The following is a 23,624-nucleotide window of genomic DNA, read 5'->3' as shown; positions in this document are numbered from 1 at the left end:
TATTTATTTATTTATTTATTTATTTATTTATTTATTTATTTATTTATTTATTTATTTATTTATTTATTTATTTATTTATTTATTTATTTATTTATTTATTTATTTATTTATTTATTTATTTATTTATTTATTTATTTATTTATTTATTTATTTATTTATTTATTTATTTATTTATTTATTTATTTATTTATTTATTTATTTATTTATTTATTTATTTATTTATTTATTTATTTATTTATTTATTTATTTATTTATTTTATTTATTTATTTATTTATTTATTTATTTATTTATTTATTTATTTATTTATTTATTTTTATTTATTTATTTATTTATTTATTTATTTATTTATTTATTTATTTATTTATTTATTTATTTATTTATTTATTTATTTATTTATTTATTTATTTATTTATTTATTTATTTATTTATTTATTTATTTATTTATTTATTTATTTATTTATTTATTTATTTATTTATTTATTTATTTATTTATTTATTTATTTATTTATTTATTTATTTATTTATTTATTTATTTATTTATTTATTTATTTATTTATTTATTTATTTATTTATTTATTTATTTATTTATTTATTTATTTATTTATTTATTATTTATTTATTTATTTATTTATTTATTTATTTATTTATTTATTTATTTATTTATTTATTTATTTATTTATTTATTTATTTATTTATTTATTTATTTATTTATTTATTTATTTATTTATTTATTTATTTATTTATTTATTTATTTATTTATTTATTTATTTATTTATTTATTTATTTATTTATTTATTTATTTATTTATTTATTTATTTATTTATTTATTTATTTATTTATTTATTTATTTATTTATTTATTTATTTATTTATTTATTTATTTATTTATTAATTAATTAATTAATTAACAGGCATTTCTGCCCACTTACAGAACATTCCCATTTCTTATTTCTAATTTTATAAATTTACAATACAAATTAAAATATAAACCTAACATTATACTTATGAACTATGGACAGTGGTAAGTGTGTGTTTCAAATTATTTTAATTCCTCCTAAAATATACATTATTAATCTAAGGACTAAATTATTCATGGTACACAATAATGCTATTCTATTTACTTTGTCTTCTCTCTGTGCGAGTTCCCTTCTGACTGACCTTAACAAGATACTCTCGTCGTGAAATATGTCCACGTTTGGCATTTTATTAATTAACTGACATATTCTGTTTAATGGCGAATTCGTATGGTGATTTGTGTTTGACCTTTTAACAAAGAAAGTTAAATTATTTCTATTGCTTCCAAACGGTGCATATAAATTTATTTGGTGGAGTAACTCTCGGTTATCTGCTTAACCTTTCAGAATTCTATGTAGGTATTTTACACAGGTTAATGTTCTCCTCGTATGCAACCTATCCATCCCAAAATTTGTTATTAAGTCACTATATGCCACATATTTTGCACTAGTTTTAGACATACAGAAATACAGATATCTTAGAAATTTAGCTTGAACATTTTCTATTTCTTTTGTACGTTTCCGACATGATGGATTCCAGACTATAGAGGCATATTCTATTACTGTTCTAACTAGTGAAATTGTATACCTGTATTATCGCTTTGATATTTTTGAATTTGTTTGTGTTTCTCATTATAAATCGTAGGTTCCTATAGGCCTTATTTACGGCATTATTTATGTGTATATTGAACTGAAGTTTACTATCAAATATCACTCCTAAATCCTTCTTTTCTCAACTCGTTTTAGGCTGATACCGTTCATTTCATAAGTGGATTTTTTGGTTGTCTTTTTCTAGTAAAGGTCATTGATTCATATTTCTTAACATTGAATTGAAAGGAATTGTGCTTTCCCCATTCAACCAGTTCTGTGAGGTCTTGTTGTAATTTTTTGCTATCTTTGTTTGAACTAATCTGCCTGTAAATTTTCATGTCATCGGCATATAACTGAAATTTAGAATTCAACACAGAGCCAATATCGTTAACAGATTGAACAACAGTGGACCTAATTTTGAACCTTGGTTTATGCCTGAAGTTACCCTGTACATGGATGAAGCTACCCCTTTGAAACTAACAAATTGAAATCTATTCCTGAAGTAGGAGTTAAAGAATTCGACTAGTTTAGGACTAAAACTAAAACTGTGAAGCTTGTTTAGAAGTTTATGATGATCAATCCTATCGAATGCTTTTGTCATGTCTGTGTATATGTCATACACTTGCCCTCCTTGATCTAAAATAGATGACACATAGTTTGTAAAGTTTACTAAATTCAAACTTGTTGATCTCCCTTGCATAAAGCCATGTTGTTGCTCTATGATGACTTTCTCAACATGTCGATAGATATTACAGTAAAGTATATCCTCAAACACTTTGTATAAGACCGATAGTATTGATACTGGTCTATAATTACGTATATTTTCGATATTACCATCTTTGTGAATTGGACACTCTTGCTATCTTCCACAAATCAGGAAATATTTTTTGTTACAGCGATTTGGTAACAATTATACAAAGTGGATATGCAAGAGCGTCCCCGCATCCTTTCACTACATATTGAGGTATATTATCTGGACCAGCACTTCTTTTAGATTGTAATCTTTTTATAGCACATTTAACATCATCAACAGATACCACTGAAATGTTCAGCATGTCAAGTTCCTTATATTGAAGTTCCTCTAGAATATACTGCTCATTATTTTCAGTGCTATTTTTTGTGAATGTACTTTTGAAGTAAGAGGCAAATCCATCGGCTATTTCTGTCTTAGAAGTTAAGGTGCTATCATTCAGAACATATCTGTGACATTCTTAATTATTGGTCCTCTTTTGCTTTAGAAAGTGCCAAAAGTTTTTGCTATTACTAGCTATACTACTTTCTATACCTTGAATATATTCTTTATATGCTATTCTTACTTTCTTTTTAAGGATTGCTCTCTTTGTTTTGAACTATGTCATACTATATTCACTACAATGTTTTCTTTTCCTATGATACTCCTTATTTCAAATTAGTTGTATTATTTCTTTATTATACCATATTGGATAAGTTCTTTTACTATACTTAGTCAGAGGAATGCAATAATCAAGAATCTCATAGAATTCATTATAGAAGCAATCTAAAGCACTGTTAACGTCTTCAATGTCATTCAATTCTGACCAATCACAAGTGTTTAGTAATTCAAAGAGTAATTGAAAATTAGCTCTATTGTAATTATGATGCCTAAAAGTTGATCTACTGTCCAATGTAACAAGTTTTCTTAGATTAACTTCTATTGAGAGAATCAGTGCAGGATGATAGTCATCTTCAGGTAACAAAGGCTGGTCATCTCGCTCAATGTGAATTTGCTCTGTTGTAGAGGCCAGAACTAAATCTGAACAGTATCCAAATTTATTCGTGATAGTATTTCTAGACGTTAGATCCATGAGATTTACGAAGTTTTGAAGCTGCATTGCTGCCGGTCTTGCTTTACTTGTACCATCATCCTGATTTGTTTCTCTCAAATTGAAGTCTCCTACAATACAAATAGGACTTTTATTTCCTAGATTTACTGCTGATTCAACTATTTAAAAAAATTCACAGTATTGATCAAGGTTAGAATTTGGTGGAAAATACACTACTCCTATAAAATATGACTTACATTTAAACTGAACTTTAACCATTACAAATTCAAATTCATGAGAGTAAGAAATAATCTAATGAGTTTTAAACATTTTATCAACGGCTATTACCACCCCACCTCCCCTCCGTTTACTTGTTACTTTATGTTCTCTATCTGCTCTAAACACACAGTAATTACTAGGTATGATTTCATTATCGTATATAGACTTAGTGAGCCAACTTTCGGTTATGCAGATTATCTTATGGTTATTTTCAGAGGCAGCTAAAAATAGTTCTTGAGTCTTTGTCCTAACTCTTCTCACATTCTGGTAGCTAATAGTTACCTCTTCTTTACTACTACTTTACCTATCTATACTGTTATTCATGTTTTGTTTTGGCATTTTACTTTATCTTTTCAATGTCTTCTGCACGTTTAATCTGTAAGACCGGATCGCCTGGCTTCCTTCTAACAAATATCTTGCAATTCCACACCCAGCAGAACTGGTAATTGGCCTCTTTCCCCTTTGCTCTTACCTGTGCAAAGAGCTTCTTTCTGGAAGGGGAAAGGCATTCATTGATGAATACCGGCTGGCTTGTTGTCCACCCAAGGTCGAGGGTCATTGTCTGCCCTCGTTTAGCTCTGGCATCCATCAGTTTCTCCTTATCCGCTCTCCGCACGAATTTCACTATGATGCTACGAGGTGGTGGTGGAGTACCCGGTCCGGCAGATGTTCTTGAGGGAAGTCTGTGACATATGTCGATCATTGATGAATCGATATTTACCCCAGTGGCCTCCTCTGCGAACCATGTGACCTTGCCGCGGTGGGGAGGCTTGCGTGTCCCAATGATGCAGATAGCCGAGCCACAGGTGCAACCATATCGGATGGGTATCTGTTGAGAGACCAGACTAACGAATGGTTCATCGAAAGGGGGGTAGCAGCCTTTCGGTAGTTGCAAGGGCGGCAGTCTAGATGATTGACTGATACGGCCTTGTAATAATACTCAACATGGCTTAGCTGTGTTGATACTCCTACACGGCTGAAAGCAACGAGAAACTACAGCCTCAGCTAACTCCTGAGGACATGCAGCTCTCTCTGTATGAATGATGTACTAATAATGGCTTCCTCCCGGGTAAAATATTCCGGAGATAAACTAGTCCCCCATTTGGATCTCCGGATGGGGACTACACGAGAGGGGGTGATCATTAGGAAGATGGATACTGACATTCTGTGAGTCGGAGCGTGGAATGTTAGAAGTTTGAATCGTTGTGGTAGGTTAGAGAATCTGAAAAGGGAGATGGATAGGCTAAAGTTAGATGTAGTTGGTATAAGTGAAGTACGTTGGCAGGAAGAACAAGATTTTTGGTCAGGAGACTACCGAATTATCAACACAAAATCAAACAGGGGAAATGCAGGAGTTGGTTTAATAATGAATAAGAAAATAGGGCAACGGGTAAGCTACTACGACCAGCATAGTGAAAGAATTATTGTTGTCAAGATAGACACCAAACCAATGCCCACCACAATAGTGCAGGTCTATATGCCTACTAGTTCAGCGGATGATGAAGAAATCGAAAGAATATATGAGGAGATAGAAGATTTAATACAATATGTAAAAGGTGACGAGAATCTAATTGTGATGGGAAACTGGAATGCAGTGGTAGGCCAAGGAAGAGAAGGTAGTACAGTAGGAGAGTTTGGATTGGGACAAAGGAACGAAAGAGGAAGTCGGCTGGTTGAATTCTGCACTGATCATAATTTAGTCCTTGCCAATACTTGGTTCAAACACCACAAACGACGGCTGTATACGTGGACGAGACCTGGAGACACTGGAAGGTATCAGATAGAGTTCATTATGATTAGGCAGAGATTCAGAAACCAGGTGTTGGATTGCAAAACTTTCCCAGGAGCAGACGTGGACTCTGACCACAACTTGTTGGTCATGAAATGCCATCTGAATTTGAAGAAATTGAAGAAAGAAAAGAATGCAAAAAGATGGGATCTAGACAAGTTGAAAGAAAAGAGTGTGAGGGATTGTTTCAAGGAACATGTTGCACAAGGACTAAATGAAAAGGCTGAAGGAAACACTATAGAAGAAGAGTGGAGAGTCATGAAAAATGAAGTCAGTAGGGCTGCTGAAGAAATGTTAAGAAGGAAGAAAAGATCAACTAAGAATCAGTGGATAACTCAGGAGATACTAGACCTGATTGATGAACGACGAAAATACAAGAATGCTAGAAATGAAGAGGGTAGAAAAGAATACAGGCGATTAAAGAATGAAGTGGATAGAAAATGCAAGGTAGCTAAGGAATGGCTGAAGGAGAAGTGCAAGGATGTCGAAGGCTGTATGGTTCTGGGAAAGGTAGATGCTGCATACAGGAAAATCAAGGAAACCTTTGGAGAAAGGAAATCTAGGTGTATGAATATTAAGAGCTCAGATGGAAAGCCACTTCTAGGGAAAGAAGGCAGAAAGATGGCAGGAGCATATCCAACAGTTGTATGAAGGTAAAGATATAGATAATTTGGTTATGGAACATGAAGAGGCTGTTGATGCTGATGAAATGGGAGACCCAATTTTGAGGTCAGAGTTTGACAGAGCTGTGAGTGACCTCAATAGGAACAAGGCACTTGGAATTGATGACATTCCCTCTGAATTACTGACTGCCTTAGGAGAAACCAGCATTGTAAGGTTATTTCATTTAGTGTGCAGGATGTATGAGACTGGAGAAGTCCCATCTGATTTTCGGAGGAACGTTATTATACCTATTCCCAAGAAAGCCGGTGCTGACAGGTGTGAAAACTACCGCACCGTTAGTTTAGTATCTCATGCCTGCAAAATTTTAACACGTATTATTTACAGAAGAATGGAAAAACAAGTTGAAGCTGAGTTGGGAGAAGATCAATTTGTCTTCAGAAGAAATGTAGGAACACGTGAAGCAATCCTGACTTTACGTCTGATCTTAGAGGATCGAATCAAGAAGGACAAGCCCACGTACATGGCATTTGTAGATCTAGAAAAGGCATTCGATAATGTTGATTGGACCAAGCTATTTATGATTCTGAAGATGATAGGGATCAGATACCGAGAAAGAAGAATTATCTACAATCTGTATAAAAATCAGTCTGCAGTGATAAGAATCGAGGGCTTTGAAAAAGAAGCAGCAATCCAGAAAGGAGTGAGGCAAGGCTGCAGTTTGCCCCCTCTCCTTTTCAGTGTTTACATAGAACAGGCAGTAAAGGAAATTAAAGAGAAATTTGGAAAGGGAATCACAGTCCAAGGAGAGAAAATCAAAACTTAAGATTTGCCGATGATATTGTTATTTTATCTGAGACTGCAGAAGATCTCGAAGTTGCTGAATGGTATGGATGAAGTCTTGGGTAAGGAGTACAAGATGAAAATAAATAAGTCCAAAACAAAAGTAATGGAGTGCAGTCGAACGAAGGCAGGTGATGCAGGAAATATTAGAGTAGGAAATGAAGTCTTAAAGGAAGTAGATGAATATTGTTACTTGGGTAGTAAAATAACTAACGATGGCAGAAGTAAGGAGGACATAAAATGCAGACTAGCACAAGCAAGGAAGAGCTTTCTTAAGAAAAGAAATTTGCTCACTTCAAATATTGATATCAGAATTAGAAAGATGTTTTTGAAGACTTTCGTGTGGAGCGTGGCACTGTATGGAAGTGAAACATGGACGATAACTAGCTCAGAAAGAAAGAGAATAGAAGCTTTTGAAATGTGGTGTTACAGAAGAATGCTGAAGGTGAGATGGATAGATCGAATCACGAATGAAGAGATACTGAATCGAATTGGTGAGAGGAGATCGATTTGGCTAAATTTGACGAGAAGAAGAGATAGAATGATAGGACACATCTTAAGACACCCAGGACTTGTTCAGTTGGTTTTTGAAGGAAGTGTAGGTGGTGAGAATGGTAGGGGTAGACCAAGGTATGAATATGACAAGCAGATTATATCAGATGTAGGATGCAATAGTTACGTAGAAATGAAAAGGTTAGCACAGGATAGGGTGGCATGGAGAGCTGCATCAAACCAGTCTATGGACTGATGACTCAAACACCACCCCAGTGGCAGCAATAACTTTACTGACCACCTCCTCCGTGCTTTCACCATGTGTTTCTGGAACTCCGTGTATTTGTACGGAATTCAGTCTAGAGTACTGCTCAATGTCTTCCACTCGTCCCTGTAAGTCATCCACTTCCTGTTTCAGTTTGTTGTTTTCCGATTTTAGAATGTCGATTACCTGTAGCAAGTCCACTAGCGATCTCTTTTGGTCATTCACTGCACACTGTGTCTCGTCTAGTTTGCAGTGACAGACTTCCAGAGAGTACGCTAGGTCTTTTTGCTCACTTCTTAGTTCTTTCAGTTGCTTATAGATGTCCTCCATTGTAACTTTAGAAGGTTTATCACCCTCTCCTGTTTTCGTTTCTCCTTTGTTACAGTCCTCGCAACTCCATGTCATACTTTTATTTTTCACAATTGCATCACTCTCACTTTTATTAAGTTTTACTCACTTGGTATGGTATACAGTTCCACACTTACCACAAGTCACCTTCTGACCTCCTGTGATAGTCTTCACAGATCTTGCATGGGGCCATGTTAGAGGTTAGGTCTCCGTGTAGTTCTTTATAACCGAGCTCGATAGCTGCAGTCGCTTAAGTGCGGCCAGTATCCAGTATTCGGGAGATAGTAGGTTCGAACCCCACTGTCGGCAGCCCTGAAAATGGTTTTCCGTGGTTTCCCATTTTCACACCAGGCAAATGCTGGGGCTGTACCTTAAGGCCACGGCCGCTTCCTTCCCACTCCTAACCCTTTCCTGTCCCACCGTCGCCATAAGACGTATCTATGTCGGTGCGACGTAAAGCAACTAGAAAAAAAAAAGTTCTTTATAAATATCCGTAAAGCCGTTAACCACGTTACTTTCCAGAAATTACACTTTACACTGGCCACTTTCCTTAATTTACACAAATTTGCTATATTTATGGTAATGTCCTCATTGGTGTCGCCTTACTTTGTCCAATTTACGGAGCTTCACTCGTACACACTTCTACACGATCGCCATTTACATATAAGTCCATAATTGGTTATTCTTTTTAGCAACATACATGATTCACGTAAGATCAATAATGCACAACACATTTAGGATAAGGCTACAAGATAAAAATATGTCAATGCTCGAACAGATAAACCGTGAGAAAATTAAATCAAATTTCTACTCACCATGTAAAAGATCTTGCGTTGCTGTTAGATTCAGTTTCCCGTAACGAAGGAAATAATCCTACAAAGCGAATATACCACTCATTTCTCAGTCACTATCGGCATTGTCATCGTCCGTTGAGGTTTCGCTCTCGCTTGACCCTAAAGAGATAATAGTCTTCAACATTATCATCTGAACTACTTTATGCCGGTTCCTTCTGGCTATCCACCACATAAACTGGGTATTGGGGCTTGTTTTGTTTCAAGAGATGCATAAGATCCTCCTTCCCCATGTCATCGCGAACCGAAATATTGTGCTCCTTCAACCACTTAATCAACTCATTCTTTCTAGCCGCCATTGTTGGTGCTTTGTCAAGAATGACTCTCTAACGTTACAAATAATTTCCCAGGCCCAGCTCCTTAGTGGAGTACCTCGTCCGAAGGGCTTTCTTCTCTTGGGAGCTTCATCCTTAAACATAGGCGTCGACATGACAGAACATCAAATACACACACAGGGCTAAAATTAACCTACTATATAACTACCGAACGAAATGTTAAACTAAGCTACTATATAAAATAGATCACCTGTTACACACTATTTACTACAATATAACGCGCTATACTATTAAAAATACTAAACAATACATTTATAAACTCTACACTGCAAAACATAAACGAACAACAACCTAGCACAAAGACACACAAAGACCGCGAAGAACTGAGCACAATACAACACACAGCTGATAGCATGTGGTTACAGTAAACAACAAATCGACAACACTGCTAACCGCAACTGAGTCTAACGCGTTCTATCGGAGCGATCGGCTGTCTATGATTGGCTGTTGATTAATTCACTTACCCTCCGCCAAAAGGCAGCGCTCAAATGTTGAGTCAAAACTCATAACTGAACTATATGCAGGATGCACAATCAAATTTTCAGTATTTTATAGCATGTGTAAATCTTTGAGTTTGCTGTTGTAAGCAGAGACAACTTGATCATCCTGGTGTTTTGCCCATAAAATCAAAATCATGACCTTGTCAGACATATTTCCTGCAAATCTTCCCGATACAGCTTGTTAGTGGCATTCTAATCAAATTGTACAGCACTGACGCTAATGTTGAGTTCCAACCTCACCACATTTCATAAGCGCCGTTGAGTAAGTGTATTGTTGTACTACAGGCTACAAATTTTCATTCTATTACGTTTTCTTTCTTCATGTTTCCATCTCTTATGAGAGTTCAGGTATCATATTTAACTGAATTTTTTAAAAGTGTCAATTTTCCCTTGTTTATTTAATTGGAGAAAAGGGGGAGGGAGGGAATTTCACTACAGAGACTTTTCAGAGAGTAGGCTCTCTTTGGGCACTCCAAAGCATGGTAACGGCCACAAAGTCTATTGCACCATCGACATACACAGTCACTATTCGGATCGTGAAAGCGGAGAGTAGCACAAGCCTTGTGGTGAAATCCGTGGACCGCTGCACGGGTCACCGCGTGTCTCAGTTCAAAACAACTTTGTTGCCAGTCAGTTGTAGTCATTGTGTCGGTTGTGTAGAAGTCACTCCATATTTCGGTCTTTTTAAATTTCAAATTACGCAGGAAGTCTTGGTATTCTGTCGTCGATTGCAGGGTCATAGAAAACCGTAGGTCTTCGATGAAAAACAGTTCTCTTGTCAGTTCGTAAACAAGTCTTGAAGGCGTGTATTTGGACACACAAAGGATTCGTTTAAGGAAGGTAGCTTTAACCCTTTCTAATTTCTTTAGGTCTTTCTTTTTCAAGAAGGTCCATATTAGTTCTAAACCGTAAGTTGCAATTGGAGTAACCTTTAGATGAAACAGTTTCATTGCTGTCTCAATTGATAATTGGTCGATGTGCTCTATATCATTTATTGCTATTATTGCTGCAAGAGATCTTTCTTTCACATGAGCTGAGAATGTTTTGCTGTTCATTTGGAGAGTTATTCCAAGGTATTTGAGAGAGTTCACAGAATTTAGAAGAGAATCTTCAAAGTAGAAAGTATCTGCAGCTGCTCGTTTTCCTCCTCTTCTAAAAACCATCACTACTGTTTTCTCTTTGTTAACTTCCAAACCGGCCTCTTCACACCATTTTGACAGTCTATCAAGTGCTGTTTGTAGTTCTTCTCTACAAGACGCGACAATTACCATGTCGTCTGCGTATAGATAGATACTTGTCTGCTCTGTGACGATGGCTTTCGTTATGTCATATGTTGCGACATTAAAGAGTAGTGGACTCAAAGGATCTCCTTGAAGAACTCCTACAGTCTGTAGGATTGGCTTAGACTTTGTCATCATCAATTCTTAAATAATTTTCCGATAATATATTTTTTATCAATTTTATGTAACAGTTTTCACCGCAAATCTCTCTTAATTTCTGGAGGATCAATTTTCTACTTGTAGAATCGAATGCTTTGCGAAAGTCAACTAACACCGCATACAATTTTCCTTTCTGTACTTTAAGTGCCTCTTGAATGTCTTCCATCAAACAATGTACTGCCTGCAACGTTGAACGACCTCTTCTGAACCCGAATTGTTCTTCCGGTAATTTGTCATCTAGTAGATCATTCAGACGGTTTGCTAGAGCCTTCATTAATATCTTCAAAAGTGTACACTCTAAAGCAATTCCTCGGTATGCATCTGGGTTGTTCACATCTCCTTTGCCTTTATACATCACCTTTATAGTTGATTCTCTCCACTTATCTGGAATTTTCCCTTGTCTGAGACATTGATTCAAGAGTTCTGTAATTGAGTCCTTTAGTATAGCCCAGCTGTCTTTAATATGTTCGTAAAATATATTATCAGGTCCCCCTGCTTTACCGTTTTTACTGTTCTGGACGATGTCTTCTAATTCATCTGTCGTAAAAAGTTTGATTGGAGCTCTGTCATTGCCGTCTTCGTCGATCAAGTCACGCGTCTCTTTTGCTTGGAGTAGTGAGGTGAAGTGATCTTCCCAGACTTCCAGTGGGATCTGTCTTGTGAATTTCAGCTGCCTCTGCTTCAGAATTGAAAAAGGCTCTTCTTCGGCTTTCTTTAGTAGATTTTCCTCAGATATTTTCTGGAACTGTTTCTTTGCTTCTTTAACTACCCTTTTGTATTCTTTTCTTCTTACTGCATATTCTATGAGTCTTTCCTGAGTTTGGCTTTCCATTACTTGATGAAGGGCCCGTAACGTTTCTTTCTTTTTAATGTAGCAAGTTCGGTTAAACCAGAGCTTAGCTTTCCTTTCCTGCAAACTTCTTGGTATAACAGAATCCTTGATGATATCTTCTATAGCTCGAAGGGATCCATTCAGGTCGCCGAGATGTATTATTTCCATAATCGCTTTCACCGAATCAGAGTAAGCCTCCAGTTTGAACAAATCCAGTTTCCGCACCGGTGGTTTCAGGGGGGCGATGATGATAGGTGGGTCGATGAAGCCTGAGAGAGTAATTTCTACAGTTTCCTAATTGCCACATCTCTTAATACTGAGGGTCTTATTATTCTTGGTCCAATCCTTTTACTGAAAATCAGGTCGATCGTGCTACTTCCACTGGGGCAGAAGTATGTTTTCTCGGTCCGTTCATTGAGTAGTGAGAAACCTCCCGACTCCAAATAGGATATTACAGCATCTGCCTTTTTATTTGAGATATCAATCCAACAGTTAAGATCGCCAGCAAGAATAAGATGATCTGTTTTCCTTATTTTGGATAGCCCTGACATCAGCTCATTAATAATGTCCGTCTTTCCACTCAGGTTGAAAATACACACACGTAACTGCGAGAAGCACTGTTTGGATAATTAACACATTGTCCGACTTATATAATAGCTTAAAAGGAGACATTCTCGTTGACAATAGGCAAGAAAGACCACCCTTTGGCCTCCCCAAATCACCCTTTGTAGCTAGCACATGAACTGCGTATCTCATATTAATGCATGGATCCTTGATTGCAAGAATCTCTGAAAGCAACGCTAAATCATACACAGAAAAAATGTTGAATGGCAGTGCTCCAAGTACACTTTCCAGTCCTTCTACGTTCCATACTAAGCATTTTATGTCAGGTCCTGCATCAATTGTCTTGCTTGTTGTCATGTCTTTTATTATTGTTCCATGCCTTCTATCTTTAGTAGAATCTATAGGGATGAAAAGTCACTCCTTCTGGCCAAAAATCTTCATTATCGAGCTTATCCTTGTCGGAAAACGGAATTCCAATTCGGAAAGCTTTCGTTGTTGTAGACCTGGAGTTCAGGAGTGTGCATTCCCTGATGTTTGCAATTCCATTTTCTTCTAGATATGATATTAAGTCTTCTCTTGTTGCAGCCGTGTTCACTTTTCCGACATAGAACCATGTCAGACGTTCTGCTGCACATAATTTCCCAACATTCTTTTTGGTACCTATACCATGTCTCTTTTCCCTCAGTTGTTGCTGTTCCCCGCCTTGATCATACCTTTTCTCGAACGATGTATGTTCGTATCCTCTATTTTGAAAACTACCTTCTGAAAGTTGTATTCGCTCCTTATTTTTTATTATTACTGTTTCAAATGACAGTGCTAAAATTGGGATATACATTAATTAATAACATTGACGTCCAAAACAGTAATATCTTCACAATAATGAGATTTGGCTAAAATTCTCAAGTTCTTTGTTTTTTAAAAACAATTATTGCTCGTCAAATTAAAACCATTTCGAGGAAACTACCAATAAGTTGCATTTCACCGGTTACAACTAATAAATTACAGAAGCATGCCTCAAACCAATACATGATGCAGAATATTTCCAACGCATTTAAGACTTTAAGCTTTAGACACTTCAGTTTCAGCAGAATTTACAACTCAAATTTCAATACAATGAGTCAACCAATATTTGTTTATAAAAAACAAAGAACTTAAGAATGTTTGAGGCCCTGAGCATCTCACTGAACAAAAGTGAACTCTTATAGCAGCTGAAAAAGGCCTTCCTGCTGGTGACAGGGCAAAATTTCATAGAATAATTTCAAATTTCACGTAAAAGGCACTGTCCAGACATCACTAACTTAAAACACTGCACCAGGCAAAAATGCTTACTGAATACCATATGAAATTGAACAGAATGGTCTCTAAACATGCTAACAAGGTTTCTACTCTAGCTGCAGACTAATTTACTCATTAAAAAGGGTTACAAATATGCCTCATCTTGACCTGATGTTAACTTATGACTCTGGTTAACCTTACTTCATGAAACACAACATATTTGCCTTGTATAAGAGAAGGATGATACTTGAACACTCTACTAGAGAAATAAACTCTTAAGGGATACACTTGTCATCACATGTAGTACTTCAGGGGATATACACGTAGGATTGTTTGCAACACATCCTTCATAAGAAAATGTGGCCTATTACCGAAGACTCACAGACAACTCGTATCAACGTAAGAGGGCACATATTTCCTCGAAGTCTCCTTATTCAGCTTAACTCTCCTACCACATTTATATTTCATTAAAGACATTCTGTCACTTAGTTACTGGCCGGTATAAAATATATTTCATCAAAGATATTACAACCACTTATCTATTGGCCTGTATAACTTATATTTCATCAAAGACATTATTTGAAATATCATAAAGGCATGTATTATATCGAACACTGGAATAAACACTAGCCTCCTGCTTCAACCTACAAGGTTCTACACTGAATTAACACGATAATAACCTCCCGAGGGGTCACACTACAACATCATGGCAAGAAGAAAAAACAAACCTAACCTGAAAAGTATTTAATGAACATGACATAACTGAAAACAGCTTTAGAACACACAAATCTTGGTCGTAAGTCACATGCACGTGCACACACATACACTGATGCAGGATTGCTTAGCCTGGGATTATAGCATGTTATAACATTTATCTTCACACTAGTTGCATGGAAATTACCTTGGTGGAGACATAAATTGGCCTTGAAACTTCACCATTAGTTAGCTGACTACACAATCACACGACACTTCAAATATTTATTAGACTCGTCTATCATTAAAAAACAACACAGAATTTGCTATGTTTTTCACAAGACTTCCACTTCCAAATTTGTAGATGGCACCTTAATAAATTCAATCGATCTGCTGGCGAGAGCGCGGGCTATCCTCCGACAAATGTGTGCTATAGTCTGTTGACTCGCCATGAAGATCACCTGGATCATCATTTGTTGATTAGGAAAGAAACAATAGAATGTTCAAATGAACAAGAACAGAATGGTAATACACATATTTCAGCACTATATTGTTCTCACTAGTAATAATTGTCACTGATAATAATTACCAACCTCATGGAGCCACTTATTGGGTTTTGCATTAAATTATTTCAAGACATCGTAAATCGATATTTCATTTTAAAACTTTCATTAGCCAGGAGAAATGGACCACTCTGTCTCTTAAAATGTTCAGTTTTGTGAACTTTTCCGGGCTCTATAACCTCCAAATGTTCTATTACTTCTGCATTAAAATATTGTGGAAATTCACTGCATTCTTCTCTCATGGATAAGTTGGATATTTTACTGCAATTATATTACTGCAGACTGTAAATACCACTAAAATAATACACTGATCACTCATTTCTTTTTCGTCACTCGCCCCTGTACAACGCTTATACAGCGGCCCTGGTCTGTTTAAGCAATCAGTGAATAACTTTAACAGGTGTACACACAGGAGACTTATACATGTTTTATTAGTAACAAATTGCACATGAACGGTGTATAAAAACTATACACTGTTTATTAGTAAGACTGTAAATAAATATGCTCACTGGGAATTGCATTGAATTCATTTTCAATTATTTTCCAGGTCTCCAGTTTCTTCTTTGCGGTATCTCCATCAGTCTTCTTGTTTTCAACAACATCCTTATATTTGACAACTAATTTAGTCAAGATGTCTGTCTCGAAAATCAGTATAATTTGCACATCTCTTCCTTTTCTTCCATTTTGAACTGTTTGCTTATATGTGCACTTTTGACATGCGTGTATTCGTATTCGTTTCTTCCCACAAAAACAACTGCCGAACGACATACAAGGCGTTCAGTATCGTGTTTTCATATGATCATTGATTAAATCCCACGCTAACTAAACAGTACTAAGTAATCAATGATTACGGTTGGTGCACCGCAATCTTCTTAAACAAAGGTTAAATTGCAAACGAGCATTAAGTAATCCATGATTAGCAGCTCGTTAATCGAGATTGATGCACTCAGCCATCAGTATGTTAACTTTACGTAAATATCACACTTCCGAAACATTAGGGGAACATGTCTTGTAACGTCTGGTATGTGAACATTAATTTGGTACATGGGGTTCCAATGGTCTTGCAGCATACCTTGAGACCTTGATTACTCAGGGTATGTCAAATCTAAGTTATACTCCATCTGTAGGCAGAGCCATGTATAAAACTGTCAGGTTACCCCACAAAACAGTGAATAGCGGTGCGTCCGTGTCTCGTCGTGAGGTACACAGTCTACTGTGGTCATTTGCACACGTATGTAAACCAGTACATCCCATGAGACATTTTAACGAGGTTCAAGTTGCAAGGGCCGTCACTTCGATCCAGGAAGGATGGACTTTTTGTCGTGTTGCTGTGGATCTCAATGTGTCTCCGTCAGTTATTCAATGCTAGTGGAATCCCTACAGTGAGACAGACCAGTTCACAAGGAGGGTTGGACAAGGTAGTAGACGCATGACAACCGACAGGATGACCGATATCTGACCGTCTGTGTGTTGCGGCGGTGTCCAGCAACTGCTAGAGAATTGCAACAAGACCTCAAGAGGGTCAGTGGAGTCACAGTGTCTGACCAGACAATAAGGAATAGGTTAAGAGAAGTGTCCTTACGACCCAGACGTCATGTTAGAGTGCCCCGTTTAACGCAGCAACGTCGACTGGCAACTTCGCCAATGGAGACCTGTGTTGTTCACAGACGAGTCCAGATTTCCCCTGACACAGCGTGATGGACGTCATCGTGTATGGAGATGCTGTGGTGAGCAGTACATGCCAAATGTTGACCAGGAAGGCGACCGATTCGGACAAGGTACTGTGGGGGTTTGGGGTGGCATCAGTATTGATGGCCGTACTGATCTTGTCGTCCATGGTAATCTTAACCGCTGCGGGGTACATGGAGCAGATGCAGCTGCAGCACGTGTTGGTTGCTGCATACGGTGTTGACCTTGAATTCATACTCGTGCACGACAATGCCAGGGCTCATGTAGTGCGTATCACCAGAGCTGTCTTGCGAAAACTGGACATTCAAGAGATGGAATGGCCAGGAGTGAGTCCCGACCTTAATCCCATCGAGCATGTGTGGGATAGGTTTGACAAAAGTTTTCTTGGGCGTCCTGTTCCACCGAAACTCTCAAAAATCTCGAACAGGTTCTCATTGAAGAATGGGACCTGATACCGCAACATGACCTCTGTCGACTTATACGGAGCATGCCACGTAGGTGCCGAGCTGTAATAAATGCTCGTGGAGGACATACACCATACTGAAGCTCTCCAACTGTAATAGAAATTCACCGTGGAGGACTGTTATCACTTTGTTTTTGCCCCTATTTGGGTATTTTCATTTATGTACTGAAAATGAATGCAAATCCATCAATATTCTTATGTATACTTCAACGGTAAAGAATAAAGGTTTAGTTGGTAATATATTTGGGTGTTTCGTGGAGCATGGCATACGTTCAAAAACATGTTCCCCTAATTTTTTTGAACTGTGTATAAAACTCGGAGATATATTTCAAATCTTGTGGTTATTTTGTATTTTATTTAGATAAGTAAAAACTGCCAAATATGGCTGCCACCACAAGAATTAACATTGCCAATTATAGGGTTAAAGGACAGTTTCAATTTTCCCCAAACACATTTACTGCCAACTTCAGGTCCCTTTACTCTTTTAGGTCTATACCTCAGATCTTTATTTTGTTTAAGCTTTGCAGTTTGTGTTGCTGTCATGTTCCTCGTTCACTTCCTACTTTTCTTGCTGCGGAGTGTTTGTGTGCATTTTCTTATTCTGCATAGTCATCCTGCAAGTATGAAAAGTTCTTTTAAGAAATGATGCAATGAAACAACATCAAATGGTAGGTTGGAGATGTGATCATAATGACATTTTAAAGTTCACAACAAACGTCATATACTATTCTTATTAAGATATTGTAAACAGAAGTCAGCGTGAAAGCAACGTTAGCATATACTGTAGTCTGAGGACAATGTTAAGTACACGTATCGAAGGAGTTGGCTGTGCGGTTAGGAGCGTGCAGCTGTAAGCTTGCATTTAGGAGATATGGGTTCCAACCTTGCTGTCGGCAGCCCAGAAGATGGTTTTCTGTGGTTTCCCCATTTTCACACCAGGTAAATGTTGGGGCTGTATCTTAAGGTCACGGCTGCTTCCTTCCCACTCCCAGCTCTTTCCTGTCACATTGTTGCAGTAATACCTATCTGTGTCAATGCAACGTAAAGCCAATTATAACAACAAAGAAGTACATTCAGTAAACATTTTCTTCATGTAGCCATTGATTTGTAGGTTAAGATCATTGTTTACTTATTTAAAGAATAGTTACTGTTGGATGTATTATCAACATGTACATGTACTATGTACTACTTATACCATCAGTCAGATTTTAAAGTTTCAGCTAATGCAGCAATGTGTTTTTCCTTTAATTTTCAGACATGTGATGGTACCTTCTCACTTGACACCGTTTTGTAAACTTCACATTGTTTTCATGAAACAGGTGCTAGTTGACATGTGTATCAGCATTTGAAATTACATAACTAAAATATCTCCTACACAAACTAAGATTACCACTGGAATGAGCATGTAACATGACATTGTATTCATCAATAACATAGATTATGTGAAAACCTTTCTTAACCCTCTTGGAGCCAGGAGCCGATCTGGTCGGCCGCTCACCATCAGCTGGAAGAGGCCAGGGCTCCGCCTTCACTCTACTACTGTAAAGAGCCAGGCCGTTTTTAGTGGAAATACATGTATTTTAACATTCGCGTATATCTACCGGTGTATGGCAAATGCAGGCAAGAAATTTTTTACACATCGACTACATAAAATAAACTGATCCAGAGTGATAGGAAGAATCAAAGTATTATTGTTGATATTATGGTTGTCGACATCGTTTATTTTTAGGAAGAGAAAAACATTTTTGCACTTCCTCTCTCTATATCTACTTTGAAAATATCACCTACGATGCAAAGGAATATACGTGATAATGTAGAATTTATTTATAAATATAATTCTATAAAATAATTACGTTCAACGGGAAAAATAAAAATATAAAAATTCAAACGTATGCCACTAATAAAAATAAGACAATTTTCCTCACCGATAAAATTCATGTACATATCGATGTATGGCAAATACTGAAAAGAAATTTTATATGTGCGGACTAGATTGTATAAAAATTGTTCTGAGTTATTAAAAAGTAAAAAATAATAGTTGAGCTTATAGTTTTATTTTAACGGAAAACCCTTTTTCTCGTTTTCGGTTCCAGTATCCATTTTAAAAGCATTTTACAATACAATTCAATATGTGTAATTGAAACATCTATGGCGCTAAAGCCCTGATGGTCCTTGGTCTACCAAGCAACCGCTGCCCAGAGACCTGCAGTTTACGAGGTAACGGATGGTCAGCGAGACAAATTCTTTCGTTCATTATTCTTAGTTTTCTAGACCAAGGTAGTTCTCTCAGCCTCAGATATCTCTTCAATTGTAATCACTTAGGGTCACTTAGTTTGAGTGGACCTCGAACCAACACTCAGACCCTGGTAAAAATTGTTCACCTGTCCGGGAATCGAACCCATGACTTCCGCATGAGAGGCAGGCACACTACACTTGATCCGCAGGGACCGGATTTACGTAATAATAGAGAATTTATTTCTGAACCAAATTATAATAATTCAAATTTATCATGTCACTAGTAAAAAGAAGGAAAATGACAAAATAAATGTACTCGCCGAAAATTGTTGAGAAGACGCATCACCAGCTATATAATGTTGTTCAAAGTTTGAGACCACTGTTGAAGCACTTAAGGGTATTTATACTAACACTAATCACTTATCACTAACACTGATTACTTATCACGTCTCTTCTTTAGCTTTGGTGATCCCGGGGGCATGTCTGGTATAATTTCCTCACTACTCCCTGAACTAAATTCACTATCGCTATCCGACAAATCATCCGCATTAACTTTGCATTGTTCCAAATACTGCATTAATTTATTGTTAACAATACCTGCTGAAAATATATCACGTGAACCACTTGCCACTCACTGCAAGGAGCAATCTCGTACTGACCAGTTAACGGTATTTCTAAACACAGGAAACAACTCTCGTGAAAGCTAGAACACCCTCTTAGAAATTCCAAAGCAAGGTCAGACACACAATAACTTGTAGCCCCTTTACTATAGGTTGTCACAAAAGTATGCACGTCACTGAAGGTTGCCACAAAATTATAGATATCATAGAATTTTAAGCCGGCCGATGTAATAGGCTCTGGCAAGTTCAGACTAGATATTTAAAGGCTGACCTGATTGGTTCTGGCAATTTAAAGGGCGCGTGCTTGCAGTACCGCCTGGTTCCAAGAGAGTTAACACTGTCTTCAACCAAGCAACTCATTTATGGAGTATAGTCTGACCAGTAAATTGTCATATACCTATATCTGTAATGTAGTAATTAATAATCTAATAGCTGGGCTAGCTTGACAGGTTCGGTCCTGGCTCAGTCCAATGGGATTTGAAGGTTCTCATATACGCCAACCTCATGTTGGTAGATTTACTGACACGTAAGGAAATCCTGTGGGGAAAAGTTCCGGCACCTTGGTGTTCCCAAAATGTCAAAATTAGTTAGTGGGATGTAAAATTATTATTATTATTAGTAATATTATTATGATCTAATACATAAACAAATATAAAGCTTGGCAACAATATATTTTAAAATGTGGGTGATCGGGCTTCAAACCAGAAAGTACTTCATAAAAACTTGTGTTACTAGATACTGCTGCAAGTATTGCAAGGTGAATTGCATCCATATAGAAAGTGTATTTACCTTTATGGTTGACTGGCTGAAGTAGTTAATGCACTTGCCTCCTTACTGAAGATTACAACATCAAATTCTGGCATGGTCACTTAAGTTTTAAAAGCGAGGCATGTAAACGTGTGACTTAAGTCACTAGAGTAGCTGACCTTAGAGAATCTTTTTCAGGTGCTCCAACAGAATGTTGTTCTTCATATTTATTTTCATTTTATGGCTTTCATTGGACCACTTTAGTGAATTGTATAAAAAACGGTTTTTCTATTGTCAGCCCAGTACTTTATTCTCTTGGATCTTAACTTTTTTTTTTTTTTTAATGTCTGAAACCACCCGTCCCATTGTCAGTCTGTTGATATTGGTTTGTAGTCTGGTTTGTGAGTTTCGTGATTTTTTGTTTTTTAAATCTTCTGTTGAAATTTATAGTTCCCTCATAGCTTCCTTGATTTCCTTAATCCATGTAATGTTACTGTCACTGTTCCAAATTTTTTCAATAATTATCCTGGTTGTTGCAAATTTTAATTTGTATATTTTGTCCTAAACAGTTCAGGTAATCAACATTGTTTTAAAGACACCATTGCACTTCCAACTTCGTACTCATTGTTTTCCTCCGGCTATGATAAATGTTGTGTTTTCATGTTACTTTTGCCTGGATAGATGAGTATAAACCAATTTCATGTTAATTAGGTGTAAAAGAGTAGATAAGAAATAAAGTTCGAACTTCTTGATCCTAATTTCAGTCGTACTATCTGAAGTAAAGGATGACGACAAACGGACGACCGAGAATTTTGCCAGAGATCAGACTGACAGCAAAACTGAGGAGACTTACCCCCTAGCTGTGAAAATGATGTTCAATTATGATGCAGAGTCAAATGCCACATGTATTCTGCGTGCAATGTATCGTGAAACAGTGCCTGCCAGATCACACTTTACCAACGAAGAGTTAAGTTCTTGGGAGCAGAGGTGAGTCTGATGTAGCAAATCTGTTGGTTTTGATTTTAAAAAAGTCAAATCTTGTTTCAATACAGATTATAGTTCTAATTAAGCTCAACAATGGGGCATCTTTGTTATTAATTTCAACGAACCGTCCAAAATATTTAAAAATGACACCACAAAAAAATTTTCTCTGACGGTATTTCATAAATAAACCCTTTTCTCTGAACCAGGTTCTGCAGTATCTCTGGATAAGAGTGCTGTAAGTTTCAAGTAAAGAGTTTCCTTCAAATATTATAAACCTACAAAAAGATTTATGTTGAAAGTTTTTGTTCTAATGTATTCCTGGTAGTATCAATGACTACCGTATTTACTCTTGTTCTGGACCCCCTTTTTTCCTCCCCCACATTTACAGGCATAAAAAGTAGGGGGGGGGGGGTTCCAATATGTGATTACTCAAGTTTTCTGCAGCGAACACATGACTTCTAGGCTATAAAGAGCTATAAATTGTACATGTTAACATTTTCTTTAACAAACTTATGAGTGTATTCAGAGTTTTACTGGCTATTTTTGTTGGAAGGCAGCATTTCTAAATTTAACATCCACCCGTCCTATGCACAGACATTGCTATTAATCCACCAACTTGGCGTTGCAAGCTTTTGGTTAAAACAGTATAATGGGTGGTCGACTGCACGTATTATCACAGGACCTGTTTTATATAATTGAGAAATTCCACACTATTGCTCATGAGACAAAAAACAGAACAATACAGAAATATAACACATCCCTTTGAAAACTTAAATGTTTCATTAACTTATCTTACCTCGGATGTTCTTCAGTGTGTAGTGTGGCTGGAATGCTCCATACAAAGTGGAACTTTACACTGATTACACTGCCAGGTGGTCTCCTTCCTCTGCTTGTGTTTCAGGCATGCACACACTGTTTTGTTGTTCAGGAACCCTTTGCAGCAGAGGGCTCTACTTTGCTTGGGAAGTGGTGGTCAGTCAATCTTGATGGTAACTCTCCAGGTGTGACAGAACGTCTAGCTAAAAAACCCTTCTTGAAATGGAAAACCAATAATTTCTTCTGCCAATTTCTGTTTGAAAACATTAAATGTTCTGTCCTGTTTCCCATTGACAATTCAGTGCAGAATGTGGGAAATCAGAAGGATCATATCGAAAACATTAAAAAAAATATTTTTGTCTACCTTGTATGTTTTACGCATAACATGAAATTAACTAAGAAGTTGGTCTAATAAATCTACACCTTCCATGTTAGCATTATAGGATATAATAGCTGTGGGTTTAAACAGGATAACTCCAGTCTTCCAGTCAATCTTGCCAGTGCAAGCGAAGTCCAGTCCATGCTTTGTTGAGAGCACCGTAACGTCTTTCTTGTCTTTCCATTTGATCGCACACATATTGTTGCAAGAATATATAGTTGCCTCCCCTTTCTGGAGCTGTACCTTACCTATATATTTGGCCATATTTTTGCCATTAGCCCTGACAGTTCCGCATACATTTGTCCGTTTTGAGTGTAAATAAAGATACAGATCCGGTGATGAATACCAATTATCTATATATAAATAATAGCCCTGATCCTGTAAATTACAAAGTTACATCATATCTATCACTGTCTTGTAGCTAGCTGGCATATCGACTTTATCTTGATGTACATAAATTTTGAAGGAATGTATGTAACCATTCTTTGAGTCCGAGGGTTTATAAAACTTTACACCAAACTGTGCTCACTTAGATTTGTTGTACTGAATGAAATGAGGGCGACCTCTACATTTCATCAGTGATTCATCTAATGAAATATTCCTGCCAGGTGTGTACA

At 36.8% G+C, this 23,624-nt stretch overlaps 1 protein-coding gene across 1 annotated transcript in view; it reads left to right on the top strand.

The window, feature by feature from the left end:
• Pink1 (PTEN-induced putative kinase 1) overlaps positions 1-23,624 on the top strand; it is a 139,703-nt gene that overhangs the window by 16,366 nt on the left and 99,713 nt on the right. Inside the window, exon 3 of the mRNA XM_067150067.2 lies at positions 21,593-21,815. Coding sequence (XP_067006168.2) covers positions 21,593-21,815 — 223 coding nt within the window. The remainder of the gene's footprint in view (positions 1-21,592; positions 21,816-23,624) is intronic.

Source organism: Anabrus simplex, chromosome 6, assembly GCF_040414725.1.
Source record: "Anabrus simplex isolate iqAnaSimp1 chromosome 6, ASM4041472v1, whole genome shotgun sequence".
Lineage (NCBI taxonomy): Eukaryota > Metazoa > Arthropoda > Insecta > Orthoptera > Tettigoniidae > Anabrus > Anabrus simplex.
The sequence above is the reverse complement of the archived record's forward strand: the minus strand, read 5'-3'. Positions and strand labels throughout refer to the sequence as shown.